The sequence below is a fragment of the Helicoverpa zea genome, chromosome 3 (assembly GCF_022581195.2).
Source record: "Helicoverpa zea isolate HzStark_Cry1AcR chromosome 3, ilHelZeax1.1, whole genome shotgun sequence".
NCBI lineage: Eukaryota > Metazoa > Arthropoda > Insecta > Lepidoptera > Noctuidae > Helicoverpa > Helicoverpa zea.
This window is the reverse complement of record NC_061454.1, coordinates 14,076,102-14,091,100: the sequence shown is the minus strand read 5'-3', so window position 1 is coordinate 14,091,100 and position 14,999 is coordinate 14,076,102. Positions and strand designations below refer to the sequence as shown.

At 38.9% G+C, this 14,999-nt stretch overlaps 1 protein-coding gene across 3 annotated transcripts in view; it reads right to left on the bottom strand.

Annotated features, from left to right (window-relative positions):
* LOC124645620 (long-chain-fatty-acid--CoA ligase 4) overlaps positions 1 to 14,999 on the bottom strand; it is a 46,881-nt gene that overhangs the window by 3,810 nt on the left and 28,072 nt on the right. For all 3 annotated transcript variants that reach the window (XM_047185420.1, XM_047185421.1, XM_047185422.1), the window contains 7 exons: positions 5,304 to 5,439; positions 4,255 to 4,470; positions 3,177 to 3,354; positions 2,531 to 2,782; positions 1,986 to 2,204; positions 1,099 to 1,214; positions 412 to 555 (listed from right to left, as the gene is read on the bottom strand). In XM_047185420.1, the coding sequence (XP_047041376.1) occupies positions 412 to 555; positions 1,099 to 1,214; positions 1,986 to 2,204; positions 2,531 to 2,782; positions 3,177 to 3,354; positions 4,255 to 4,470; positions 5,304 to 5,439 (1,261 nt within the window). The remainder of the gene's footprint in view (positions 1 to 411; positions 556 to 1,098; positions 1,215 to 1,985; positions 2,205 to 2,530; positions 2,783 to 3,176; positions 3,355 to 4,254; positions 4,471 to 5,303; positions 5,440 to 14,999) is intronic.

The following is a 14,999-nucleotide window of genomic DNA, read 5'->3' as shown; positions in this document are numbered from 1 at the left end:
CGCTGCCGAGGCCCGCGACACAAGCGCGCGGCCGACGACTGTCGTAAGCCGCGCGCGACAATAGTCAACCTATGAAAATGTATGGCGCCGCTGCCGAGGCCCGCGACACAAGCGCGCGGCCGACGACTGTCGTAAGCCGCGCGCGACAATAGTCAACCTATGAAAATGTATGGCGCCGCTGCCGAGGCCCGCGACACAAGCGCGCGGCCGACGAATTTCGTGAGCCGGCTCACGAAATCGTCGGCTGCGACAGCCGCGATCCACGGAATTTTACCTTTTCGATCACGTTGTCTTTCAAAATAAACATACCACGTTTTTAGATTTCTTATAAACATTATTTTTTTGATATTGCAATTACATATATGTTTGTTTAAAAATCTTATTTTCTTATTAATGAAACAAAGATCTTACCAGTTTGTTGAGTATGGGTGTGTCGTACCCGCGTCGCATCCAGGTCTGCTTGTACGTGTAGGCCCACTTGAAGAAGGCGCTGGCGAACTCTCCGCTGCGGGACACCTTGTCCGTGATGCCCTTGCTGATGCGGTCCATTATCAACTGGAAATATATCATAAGTTTGTCAAATACACATTTAAATAAGTCTATAATAAAATTAGATTAGAGAAACACAATGAAAACATTGTAAAGACCACTGAATTTCCGCAAATATCCAAAAAGGTTTTAAGTACTTGGACCTAAATAACTTTCAAGGCAGCTTTGAAACTAAAAAAAGCTTTGAAGGCAAAGGTTTTTCTTCATATAGACCTATTAATTGGCCTTTTTTTCCGACGTCAAAAATCATCAAATGACCCCTCCTCCCGCTGTGGGTTAGCAGCGGTGAGGGAGTGTCAGACTCTTACTGACTAAAAACCGTCGTGTTCCGTCATAGGCCTTTTATGTACCAGGGCCGCGATATCTCTTTCGAACAACCCGCAGCCCCGGCAGGCTCAATAATTGGCCTGAAATTAGGTATTCTACAATTTCCAAAATCACAATTTGTAGTTGTGATAGACTGCAGAGCTGGTTATCTTTCAGACCACAAACTTAGGATACATAATTACATTGACTTCAATAAATATGTATTAATAAGTGGGTACTCACAGGAACAGTGGTGATGCAGGTGGGTTGCAGGATGGTGGCGTCTCCCTTGGTGCCCTTCATGATCTTGCTGGACGTGTCCAGCATCGTCAGCGGCGTCGAGTAGCCGATCGGGACACCTGCAAACATCATACAAACAATTTTGATACTATGGAATTGGCCCTTTTAAGACCCACTTGTGCAGTAACATTTCGTTCCAATATTTTGACAGTTGTATGGTCACTATAGTCAACTTAAAGTTATTTAACGTACATTATCTTCATCGTGAACAATGAGTATATATTAACTAATGTGCAATATTCATACTTCTTTAGCATAAAACCTACTCATCAATTACACAGTTGAGTGTCAAAAGCCAAGGTTACAAAACTTGTCACTCCTACAATAGTACAGTTATATTTATATGAACTGCAACCGATATAACGAACAATAAAACGACACGCTCAGACAAACGTGGAAACGTCTCGTAAATCGTGTTTACGAGTTGTTTTTGTACTTGGAGTCGTAACTGAGATAAACAAATTGTCATCTTCACAGACTTTGCTTGATGCATTTTATGTATCTATATTTTATGCTAAGATTTTTAAAATATTTAACATAAATGTATTGTCTTTACAGCGATTCCTCCGATCAATTCTAAGCCATTATATTATAGGTTATCTTTATTTCAAAAATTAGCTTTTAAAACAATAAACCTATGATGCATCAACATTTCAAAGCTTACGTTTCTGTGTGTACGGTTGTTACCTCTTTTGAACGGATTTTGAAACTCGATTCATAGATAAGAATAAAATGTAGACTACTTTTCATCAAGGTGCGTCAAGCATACTCATTTACCCTCAGATATTACTTAGCTACATATGAAACAGTAGTTTAGCTCCAGTGCTCACCTCCAATCATACACAAATTCTCAGCCAGCAGTTCAAAGACATGGGCCAGTGGCAGGAATCCCATGAGTACATCGCCATCGAAGATAGGCATGGCGTCGGCGAAGGCCTTGAGCGTGGCGAGCATGTTGCGGTGCGACAGGACGACGCCCTTGGGCACGCCCGTCGAGCCCGACGTGTACATGATGATGGCTGTGTCCGAGGGGGATGGCGGGACTGGCTCTGCAAATGTGAAGATGGGGGATAAGTTGGGTGTCATTGGAAAATTAGAGTTTGATGCAAGTTGGGAGTGTTGAAGTAAGCTGCATTTAAAGTTGTGTATTCATTACGTTTTTTAAAGTGAATCGGTGTGTTTCTGTAACAAACTTAGCAGAGTTCCAATTTAAGTGTTTGCAGCTAGGTAAAATTTTTTACATGGAGTGATGTGACTCGTTTAAGACATCTTAATATTTGTTTGACAAAAATACTATGCCACAACGACTTAAATAAAAAATTGCCCTCTCTTAGTTGACATATCTGAATAGCTTTAATTTAGAAGAAATACTCACCAATTTTCGAGGAAGCTCCCTTCAGCACAACTTCTTTGTAACCAATGATCTTAATGCCGGGCTTATAGCCTTCCCTATCGATGGTCTTGAGCTGGTCCTCCATGTAGATGATGGTGTCGACCTTGGGCGTCTTGGCGAGGATCTTCTTGAACTTGGGCAGCAGGTCGTAGGTGGTGATGACGGTGGACACGTCGGTCTCGTTGATGCCGTGAGCGATCGCCTCGTCGCCTAGTGTCGCGTAGATTGTTACCACTGGAAGAAAGAATTAGTGGATTAGAATGGATGAGAAGTTTCGGCTTCCTTGTATTTCAGTCAATGAGACCAGACACATCGAGTTTGTTGTTGACAACGAGACCCTTCTTCAACTTTCCACCAACAAGAGCCTTTTTTTTTGGTGCTGTGCAAAGTTTTGGGATATGGTTTGATACCATTTATAATAGTTTTCGCTAAGATGCAGTTGTTGTGGCACCATAATGACTTAGGTATTGCTGTAGCAGTAATTTTGTAGTATAATTTGAAACATTATGCGAGTCGCTGGAGCAGTATCAGTACTATAAATATCAGCGGGTGGCTTTGGTGGGCCTGTATGTTACTTGTGTCCGGAATTTCGTTACGGACCGTCGTGTTTGGTGACAATAATACATACCAGGAATGCTCTGCTTGAAGCAGCCGTGCGCGGCCAGCATCCACTCGGCGCGAGTCTCGGCGAACATGACGACGTTGTGCCGGGGAGCACAGCCCAGCTCGCGCAGGCCGGCGCCGAACTGCCGCGCCTCGCGCTCCACCTCCACGTACGTGCGCCACTCGTATGGACCCATGTTGAACTGAAGATTGCAAGAGATAGTGTAAATTAACAAAAAGATAAAGTAGAAGAAAAACCAGCAGCAGAAGCTTAAAATATTCCGCTTAACAAGACGCATGCCCAGTGCGGTGAATGTGGACAGATCCTCCTAGCTTGGGGGAGGCCGGAGGCCCTTATCTAGCAGTGGACGTTTTTAGTATATGACGACCACGCAAGTAACTTAGGTCTGTCGTGTCTATAAATTGCGCACTGTGAGCACTTGCTTAGGGCCTACATACTCTGTTGAGGGTACTGCGAAATAGAAGGTCGCCTTATTTTAAGGCGGTAGGAGTCATTTTTTGTAAAAGGAAAACTGGTTTACACTACTTTTTGAAAAACACTACAAAAACGAAAAACGTCAGCGTTTTCTTTTCATGGTGCAATTCGAGGGAAAGAGCATATGCATGTAATACTGCTGAGTCACCAACCATTTGCTGACCACCAGCGTACTCTCACGTAACCAATGTCAAAGCTATTGAAATTAAATCAATCGTAGGCAATCGCACAGCAAATTGATTTGATTGATTGATGGACTTCTAAGGTCAAAGAAGCCTAAAGGTCGGCTGTTTGCACCTGTGATTTTTTGTATAGCTGCCAGGCATAAAACCAATATGAAATAGACTGATGTTGGAAGCTGTTCTAATAAGAGCAGTGGGACGAAGGTTTTTCATAGCATATGCTTCTTTATTTAATACAATCTTTTTGAGATAAACATAGGCTGGAGATAAACATCAATGCTCCTTAAGGAGCTAGGGCTAGGGCTAGGGCTAGGGCTTTAGCCCTAGCTAAATATTTTTTCTGGTTAGCATGGTCTCTCCTATCAAATTGCCTGCCTGTTTGGTTATCATGGTCTTTATTCCTATCAAATTGGAGTGTTTCCTACCTTTTTGAAGACTCGTCCATTAGGCTGTGGCTCGTCCTCCTCGCTGAGCACAGTGCGCGTGCCGAGACAGGGCCGGTCCGCCCAGCGCGCCGCCGCGGCTCGCAGCATGCTCTCCATGGACGTCACGCCGTCGCGGATGAGCCGCAGGTGCAGGTCGCATGGCGACGACACCGAGCGCACTGTCACGCTGTTCTGTGTTGTCTGGATTATACGAGCCTGTCGAAAAACGATTGAATAAGTCATTTTGTATGAGCTGTTCAGTTCTGAAGATATTTTTGGAGATAATGTTTACCGATGTTTAGGGAACGCCAATTCTATCACGCAACGCTTATTTTGCTCAAAATTTTCGTACGAAAAGGTTAGCCAAAAATTTAATTTATTATAATAAACAACTTTTTGTGTTTTCATGATTGTTTCTGTAGCGGCCATCATCGCGTTGTCGTGGGCGGCGGAGAATGTTAAAACAGGTCAAACGAAAATAACAAATACAATGTTTCAGTTTGTGAATATCTGTGGTTTATACATAACGACCAGTTTTTAATGTTCAATACTGCAATACACGCTCAATGAATCTCCAAAGTCATTAATCAACTTTATCGATAAGCGAGCCTTTTTTCAATTCTGGCAAAGAACCAAAACATTTTTTCTTTTCCAGCAAATTAATTCATGATTTAATAAAAAGTTAGTTGAAGCTCCGAATAATAAAATAATACGTGGTAATGCCGAAAGTTGTTGACACAACTCAGAACTTGGGCTGTTCTGTTATGAATACTACATGAGTCCGAATGTGGAGACTTTTAGGGTCAATACCCAGTGTCGCTAACGGAAACTCTGCAAAGCTATTAGTACTGAAAAAGAAAAACGGGTTTTTGAGAAAACCCTCATATTTTTGGCATTATAAAGGACATTGAACTTGCGTAAAATTACCCTGATGTGTATAAAATACCTATTTGTCTCATTCTATTTGAACGGAACTTTTTACATGACCATGCTCAAGCTTAAGAGCCTTGTGTTACGAGTAAAGTTCTACTCAAGTATCAGTCCCTTACCTTAATTCGTCTGGATAGCGCTCGCTTCCTCCACGGCCTCTGTACAATGAGGTGGACGGGGAAGGTAAGGATGTCGAAGACCAGCGCTACTGCGCGGATGGTCTTCAGTACTGCCGACACCCACCATGACTCCGGCCTGCGGAAAAAAACGGAAAATGTTATTATTCCACTGTTTTATACAAAAACATGATTGTCAACATGTATGTACTTCTTTAGTACATATAGGCTTACATTCGTGCTAAATTACTTTTAAAGTCCATCAAGCCTGAATTATTAAAATAACGCCTGAGTAGACAGAGGAACTTAGTGCTTATTGAGGAGTTCCTGCAAACACTGAATGCAACGCAACGCAAGTCCAGTAACTACTAACCCAAAGAAAAACTGTACAATGTTGTAGAAATTTTAAAATTCATACAAGTTATCCAGTTTACTTTGCTATCATAAAACTTTTAAACTAACTGCTTGTTATTACAGAAGCTAACTTGAAAAGAACAGCTACAAGCTACAATGTTGCATGATATTGTTGCCGACAGATAATTTTCCAAGACCTAGTCGGGCACAGTTCACTAAGTACACGACCTAGATCGATTTATCATTGCAAGTGTTGCTGTATTTTTCCAAAGACCTTTATCATAAGGAACCTACATACTATGATCCATACATACCAGAATTCTTCCATTCATCAAGACTCAAGCAGACGGATCATCATTTGAGAACGTATGTATTTAGAACTAAGGATTATATTTCTTGTTAAATAAGTGACATTAATCGACCTGTCTCCACAAACGTGACTGTCATTTATAGCACATCTTATATAATAACGTATGGAGTTTATATTTATGTCATTAGTGCGAAAAGTACGACAACATATCTAGATAAGGCTCAAGGTATGTAAAGGTTCAAGGCGTTCATGTGAGCCATGATTGCCTTGGTTTTTATCTAAGCACTGGGCGGTAAAGTAATTAGCTGAACATTTGGTACCCATTTTTATTACTTAAACCCTGAATGAAACCATCCCTTAAAAATTGGCTGTCAAAAATAACATGAACATAAACATGATTAGCCCTACTGGGAAATAAGAATGTAGTTCTTGACTGGGGTCTTAGGTCATGTCGCAGTAAATTTCTTCATCTAGTCCTACCGCATTCGCCTTGAGCTATATTAAATTTGTGCTACACTACTCTAGCGTCTGCATCTTGTAACGACCCTGTATTTTTAAGTAAGGAAACTTGGTAAGCCTAAGCGTATAAGCTACTCTTAATGAAGTTTATTTACTCACTGTTAGTCAAATTACTGTTTCATTTTCGCACTCTAAAACCACTACGACTACTTGCGGCTCCATAAAACCAAAAAGTTTTGGTCCTACGTGCAACTGTGAACCTTAGCAGTTCAGGTTAAAGTTGGTTATTCGCCTGAGCACGTATGACAGTAATTTTAAGGTAAATTGCGCTAAGAGCCTGTCGTTTACCATAAAAAGTAACATGTGCAAGGAACAAGCCATGCCTTTTATAGCTGTTGCACACACGCCCCTTTAAGCTAAAAAGTGTTAGAGGAGATTTTGACTGGTAGCATTTCATTCATTCAATTTACGAGGGTTTGGGAATCCAAAATGTCAAATAAATCAACCGGAGCTCGATGAATTGTGACATAAATGAATTTTTAATTGAAAGAGGATGATGTGATCGATATTTTTTTAAAGCCAGAAAGGTCATAAAAACAATCGTTAAACATACTCGAACTTCCAAAACGCGTAGGTTTTACTGAAAGCCTCGTGTAAGTCCTAGCGTGGGAGTCTGCTAGAACGTGGATATTAAACCCGCTTATATTTATGTACGAGTTCCCACTTCATCCTGTGTAAATCTAGCAATTTATTAAGCTATATATGCTGTATCCACTGCCAGGTTTATTGTTCAACCAAGTCTGGAAAATTCTAATCTTTGTGAAATTATAGTGCGGTAGCTAATTAATGATAGCCTATTTAGGCATCTGCTTTTCTTTAAATAAGAGTCTTGAGTAGACGCTGATCTAGTTAGTGTTTCTTGGAACACTGAAAGGTGATAACTTAAATTTTATTTTAGAGAAAAGAATGTCTGTCTAATCTCTAACATTCAGATAAAATATTCAGTTACATCGTTGAAATATTCGTTCAAATTGAATCTCACTTTTCAAAGGCCGTCTGTCAATTAGAGTTGTCTTTGTCTCTATTATGAAAGAACCAATCCTAAATATAGCGATGGAAAAAAAGTATAGGTAAATCTAGTATGGAACCATTGGTTGAAAACTCAATTTAACTTTCATTTGTTTTACAAATGCATCTCAATCAGACAAAGGCAAAGTTTCCTCTCGATACGAGGTCAGTGTCAGGGAGCGGATGCATCTAAGGCCGGCCGAGCGCGCGGCCATGACCTGCGCCGCGCATGCGCCGATACACCCCCGGGTGCATCCTACATACACACATATACTAACAGCCACCTACTGAATATGTAAGAGCATGCCTGTTGCAAGTTGCGAGCTTAATTACTCTCTGGAAACGACGGTGAGAGTTTTAAGGTAAATGGGAGCGGTAATGTAGCGTTGATATTTCCCAGGAGACATTTTAGTAGTTATCACGTTATAATAGTAGCCTACGAACACATTTTTGGGGACGAAAGACGAGTCTGTCTAGTCGTTAATTCTTCAATGACACTCCAGTATAAAGAGATTTAGGTTGGTTCTCAATAACAAAGAGTTTTGAATGACATTTAGAAGACGCCCACGTCTCGCCCAGTTTAGCAGCCTAGATTTTTAGTCTGGGGCAAAAAACTATTTAGACAGTTGGTTGGTTAATCAGAACAAAAACTTAGTTTTAAATGACGCAGAAATGCAATTACATCACGGTTCTTTGCATCACCAAAAAAACTACTGAATATTGTTTATAAAGAAATCTAATACATCGACCTTGAGAGCTTCTCCGAAATACGTGTATTGTTCATGTTCAACCCTTTCGGAACATAATCTCTAGTGTGCCAATTCTATCAAACCTCTCAAATCGAGGTCAGAAAATTCGCAAGTAAGAGAGAAACGGGTCAGAATTTTGTTTTACCTGCTCTTGAGACACAAAAACCCCTATACAATGCCGTAGGTATCTTGTATTCAGATCTTATAAGAGCCTAGCCAGACCCTCTTAATGTGAATTTGAAGGGTCCGGTTTTTTAGAACACTTCTTTAAGGACTCTTGGGTGTTCATTAAGACTTAGAGGTCCTTATAACTTCAGTGATGAGAAGATTTGGACTCATTTGAGTCGAATCCTATTTTAAGTCGAATACTCGAGTCTCGAGCTAGCTTCAGTTACATATTGTAGTACCTGTTCATTTACTAGATAAGACCATGCAAAACAGACTCAGATCTACCCTATAACTTATGAAGTAGTCATAACAAGTGACGTATGTAAACATTGGTTGTATGTACTGCGTTATGAGGGCAACACTGCGGTGTCACCTTGCTACTATAAATAATATCTGTAGGAAACTGACGTCTTGTCTGTAACCACCAGCCCCTTGGTCGTTATCGTAAAATCTTGTACAACATTGAAATGACCACAAATGCAACATCGTGGCTTTATATGGCCCTGGACAAGAATTTTATACTGTTGTAAAAGTTTTCTTTAATAAAACTTATATGTTGTGTTGTTAGTTACTTTGTGTGGCAGCTCAGAGAAGTACTAAAGGGTAATGTTTTCATATCACATTTTGCAATTCTTCACCAATCAGAGAAATATTGCATTTCTCAACTTTGATAGCTCCAGATTCTATCAGGAAGCTCATACAGAGAAAGTGCCATTAAGCAACCAAAATAAAACCTACCAGATTGAAAAACTCTAGATAAAGAGCTATTTTCGCATGATAAGGTCCCCCATTAGTGATTACTCAACGGACACACATGCGAAAAGGTGGCGCGAGCGCACACGTCATATTTCAACCAATCACAGAAGGATGCGTGGAATTATAACTAGTCTTTACTAGGTTGCTTTTTTAGCTGCAATTACTTTGACTAATGTAGGTACTTGTTGAATTGAATTAGGAGTCATGTATAGAATTGAAACAGCTAGACGACGCCATATTTTGAAGAAGATTGTTAGGTTAGATGGTTTTTGTTTACACTGATATAAACTACCACGCATCATTACATTTCTGAATAATTTTGTATCAATTAAGATAATTAATTGGCAAAATCTGACTGAATACTAAGAAGATAATGTTGCAAGAGCCTTGGACTTTGTATGTTATTGTGTACTTTGGAACTTTATGATAATGAATTTCATCGTAATTTTGCTGTGTTTATACTAGACAGAAATAATATCCCTACAAAATGCTTACTAATAATATCAAATCATGCAATGATGAAGTCTTTAATGGTAAACCTTAGACCATAAAAAAACTGTTAGGTCATGTCCCTCTCTGAGGGCACATAGATGTTATGTTGCTAGAACATTCCTTGCGTCAGCTCAGCTGTCAGCAGGAATCGTACACGGTACAAGGAACAACACAGCATGGCGAATCGCGTTGCATGTGCAATGTAAGACCCGTTATGTATGAATCACTTTCTTGCGATGTGAGCTTGCTCAACACATTTGTATGAAGTACTTCTTCGCCAAAATAAAGTATGCAATCCCGTGCCACACGATCGTGATATTTGTTATGCAAATTCGTAGAACATAATGGTCTTACACGTCCATTTCTGGAGATGATGCTGGTAATTCAATTATGACTTGATAAATCGGTATAAATCAAAGGACGATAAAATAATTCGGTTTTGTATGGGATAGTAAATGAAACCGATTCCCTTTACCTTCAATATTGGGGAAGCGTCTGTTTCTCCACTCACAATCGTAATTGCCTAGTCAGTTTTCATACCTACATTATCATGCAAATTTAAGACCTAATTAATTGCTTCCAGTTTCCATGAGTCATTAAAATAAATGAAATGATGTTTACGTTTATACGATATCTGAATAAATAATAGTACATTTTGGCTTTAAAGTTAATCGTACATGTGACTAGTTACCTCACAGTCGAAGTCCAGAGATTAGATATTAGCATGTAGGGTACGAATGATTTGTGTAGTTCTACTATTAATAAAGCAATTAACACTTTTGACATGTTTACATTTTATATTAGACACGGATGGGATAAACTTTTGCAAATGTTTTATGGTCTTTACAAAAATTGTAATTTATTTGGAAGTCAGAAATAAACGCCGTTTAAGAAACAAGTAAGGTTACGGAAATAATAATTTTGTAATGTCACTGGTCCTCCATTATTATAGTTCGGCCATTCAGAGAATGCGTTCCTGACACGTCGCGATTGAACTGACGACGTAACTACATTCATTGATTATTGATATAATAATGTTGTTTTAATGCTCCTCAATTGTTAAAACGGTAAACAACCAGCAAAAATATTTTTATCGTAACTGCAACGCCATTGCAAAGTTACGTCGTCAGTTCAATCGCGACGTGTCAGGAACGCATTCTCTGAATGGCCGAACTATACTCGTTTTAAACGAACGCGAAGCCTGACATTGTAGCTTCCTGTAATTAGATACCGTGGCCTTAGTGCCTTGCGTTACTAGGTCGCGAAATGAAACTACCAACTTACAACCATCCTAAAAATTCGTAATGAAACATAGTCTGTTATTGAAATTATAACAAAATACATCCTGGACATTTTATGGTGGGAAAAGAACTTAAGGAAATAATAAGAAAATAACAACACTCATTAGACACAAAATGCTATGAACAAGGCATCGTTTAGCAAAATCCGTTAGTTGATAACGGAATAATGACGACACAAACAACAAAGGCAGTTTTACCCAACCTGTTCCACTATAATCAGTTAAAATAAGCAAAGGCTGACACAATAACATGGCATAATAGCAGTTAATTCAACTCTCATAGTTTAGCAGACAGCGAACCTTGACTGGTTCGCCTTGGCACTGTAATCTGCGCTTGCGCACCACTTGCGAAGAAGCATAGATTAACAAAAAAGAAATTGCGTGCTATTCTTATTTTTTATTTATTTATAATCGTTTCTATGAAATAATAAATTGGCGTGTGAAACTAGTATTGGAGTTTTTTTCTGGTCAGCTAGTGCGTAAACCTGACTTATTGACGTAATAGACAAGCCTTTAAAGACGCAACAGACTAAACCAGTTTTTTTTTCTGCGATTGTTTATAAAAATAGTGTTCAGACATTATTTTTAAAGTGTCAGGACTTTGTACCTAGTTTATTTAAAAACACTTCATCTCTATTACATAAAACTTAAACATGAATTGGGAAATTAGGGTGTAGATGCTATCTACCTACACTCCTCTACCAAATAACCCTTTGGGGTAGTTTCAGTTATGTAATAACGTAGTTTCGTGCAAAAACAATGTCTGGAGCTTAGAGCCAATTAGTAGATATTCCAACGAGTAGGTATAATGAGAATAAATTAATTGGAATGACAATTGTTATGAAGACGGCAGTATATTGTCAGGTTATCTAAAGGTCGGTAGTTCAGTCCAATCTTGTTGGACTGTGGTGCACGCACTATTACTTTTTACAGATTTAACGAGCTAGATTGTTATTAAAAGTATTATTTAGTCTATTTTTCAAATCTCAAAGTTCACAAATGCAAACTAACATTGTTTATAAATGAACCAGGGTTCTAATTCGGAGGCATTCGAATCGATGCGATGGAGAATACAAGTGTAATGATTCAACTACGAATGGCACTCCTTCAATTACATTTTAATATTTTTATCACGAATGTCTTATTAATTTAAAAATAATAACAATCGCTAGGTGGATACAATAATCAGTTGATTACTTATTTAAGTACAGATTACAGCCGTGGAAATTTCTTCACATCCGGATCGGCGCCTGTTGGTGTACCTATTGTACTTACTAATGACACAGTTCATGTAGATAAAATACTGGCTCAATTAGATTATTATTTTATCTAATGAACTCATTACTATGACTCCTCCATAAGCATATCATAAGATAAAATATTTGATAGTCTTCTACATAGGTAAAGACCCGGGCTTATTGAGATAACAAAGAAAAAACAAACAGGCGACACAATATTCCTAATGAAGGAATATAACACCAGCAATTTTGGATGTGTTCCAAAAGACATACTCTCTCTAGTTGGGTTCTGTAGAATATGAACAATTTAAAAGTTATCATCTCTAAGGGTGCGTCCACATCTGGCGAATGCGCCGCGAATGCGCAGCACGCGAGCCGATCGCGAGCTGTTCGCGAGCTGCGCGCGTGCATTTTTGTTCGTGCGCCGCTTCTGCGCCGCCCGCGCGCAGCTCGCGCGCGACCTAAGCGCCGCACGCGAGCGGCGCGCTGGCGGCGCGCGACGTCTGCCATCTTCGATAGTACTGAGCCAATATACGGAACTGTAAGGGCGAGAACTGATTGCGCGCAGATCGCGCGCCGCTCGCGCGCCGCTCGCGCGCTCTATACGAGCCTTGCGTGAGTTGCGCTAAAGAGGCGCACCGAACTATTGCAGTGACTGCACGCGCGCAGCTCGCGGACAGCTCGCGATCGGCTCGCGTGCTGCGCATTCGCGGCGCATTCGCCAGATGTGGACGCACCCTAATGCATGTCACATAATCAATTAATTTTGTCCACATGATTATCCAATTAATATTCCGTTAGGAACAAATTGTAATATCACGTAGTAATTTACCTACTTGTTGGACATTGATAAAGTGTCTAGACTAAGTTAAGCTGAGCTAACTTGCTATCTATTGGAGATAAACATAATTATCATGCTTTATTTGACGCTGTAATGTGATGGTGAACCTATGAAGTTGATGTAGGTAAATTAAAAGGTAAGGTATTAAAGTAGGTTTGTAAAATGTGGAAAAGCTTTGGAATATTTGATTTAGGACACAATAAAATTAACACAATTACATAGATGAAATAACGACAAGGACTGTAGACAGTATTGCGAGAAAAGTCCGGCTTCATTTTCCATAAACGTAAACAAATATCGTATTTATTTACGTACCTAACATTATGATGGTGATTGATAATTAAATTACTTCCTTCTTGAGGATTCCGAGCACTCAAATTATAATCTGCTTATGACAAAGCGTTCTTTGATATGGATGTTACAGCCATAGAATTTAATCGACCATTAATAACTGGTACAAGTAGGGTTAAATACAACTGATACGTCCCTGAAAATAAAATCTGGTATTCTGAGTACCGCTTGCTAACTTATGTATGTTTTGTCTAGTCAAGTTAAGTAGTAGAGTATTCAAAACAAGACTTAACTTAAGCGTAAAGACTAAGACAAATTCGATCTAAATGTTCAGTGACATCAACAAACCAATTTTTCTGACTAACACTGGTTTCTGCATCAGATTTGACCTTAATATGTAGCTATTAGGGGCAAGTCATGTAGTAATTAAGTGTGTTGTTACCTTAAAGAAAGTTATCATGAATATTTAGGGGATATTGCTGTAACTACAGTTCATGAATTACGACTGTTGCAATCGATTTGGCCTATGAAACGTTGAGAGGAATAAAAATAATACTTCAGTTGCAGTGTGCAGCTAACGAAGTAGAATTAAGTAACTTTCCTTAATTTCATCGTAAACGAACCATATTACAAGAGACGAGAGTAGAAGATAATATGTTATAACTACCTGGGCTGCGCAAAAACTAAACCAAATCAAAGTTCAAGGCGACTTATCACTTCCTGAACCAATAGCATAAAAACTAAGTACCTAAGTACATAAGGCACGTGTAAATATTATGTCCGAAGCTGTGGTGTAACAAAGTTGTACAGCCAAGTTTAGATAGCCAACAAGGATGATGGTGAGGCAGGACCGTCCGAGGTGCGGTGAAAGTTAGTGCTAAATGGAAACCGGTTTGGCTTTGTTTCTGGGGCTGGTTAAACGAGTGATAAATGTAGGTTTTTCAATGGCGAAACCATATATCATAGATGCAATAAGTGCTTTCTTTGTGTGGTTTTACGTGGTAAAGATAGTGTAGCAGATTGAAGATGGAAAATCAATACAAGAAGAATGGCTGAGGTATAGAGAAATGAAGTTATATACTTGGTGAGCCACACTAAGTCTAGGTTTTGTGAGATAATAATGTTGTATTGTATTATCTCAACTTCATGCTTATTGATACTCATTTAATACGCTAAGGTTATTTGCATATATATTTACTCACGTGCAATATGTTTTAAAGGTCGAGAAAATCTAATTTCATGCTTACTGTATAAAGCAAGCGTTAAGCCAGTGAGAGCCAATAATCGTTTTAATCTGTTAACTTTGCTAAATACTTTTACGACATCTGATAATTTCTGTTGGTAGTCAAGTAAATGATGATTATTGCCAGATTTTGTGATAACATTACATTCGTTATCTTATATATTTAAAAAAATAAGTAGAATTCAAAGAAAGAGGTAAAAAGTTAAGGATTATAGTTATCTTCAAAAAAATATGATAAAGCACATGATGAAATATTATATAGTTAGGTATGATTTAGCTCAAGGTGTAAAATTGCATAAGGCAGGGCTGATTAGTGAAATAATATTATTCATTTAAAATTGCAGACTTGCTGCAATACATAAATGTCTGATTAGAAAATATAATTTTGACAAAAACAAAATTTTCGCTTGAACAAATTCTGTCCTTAGGC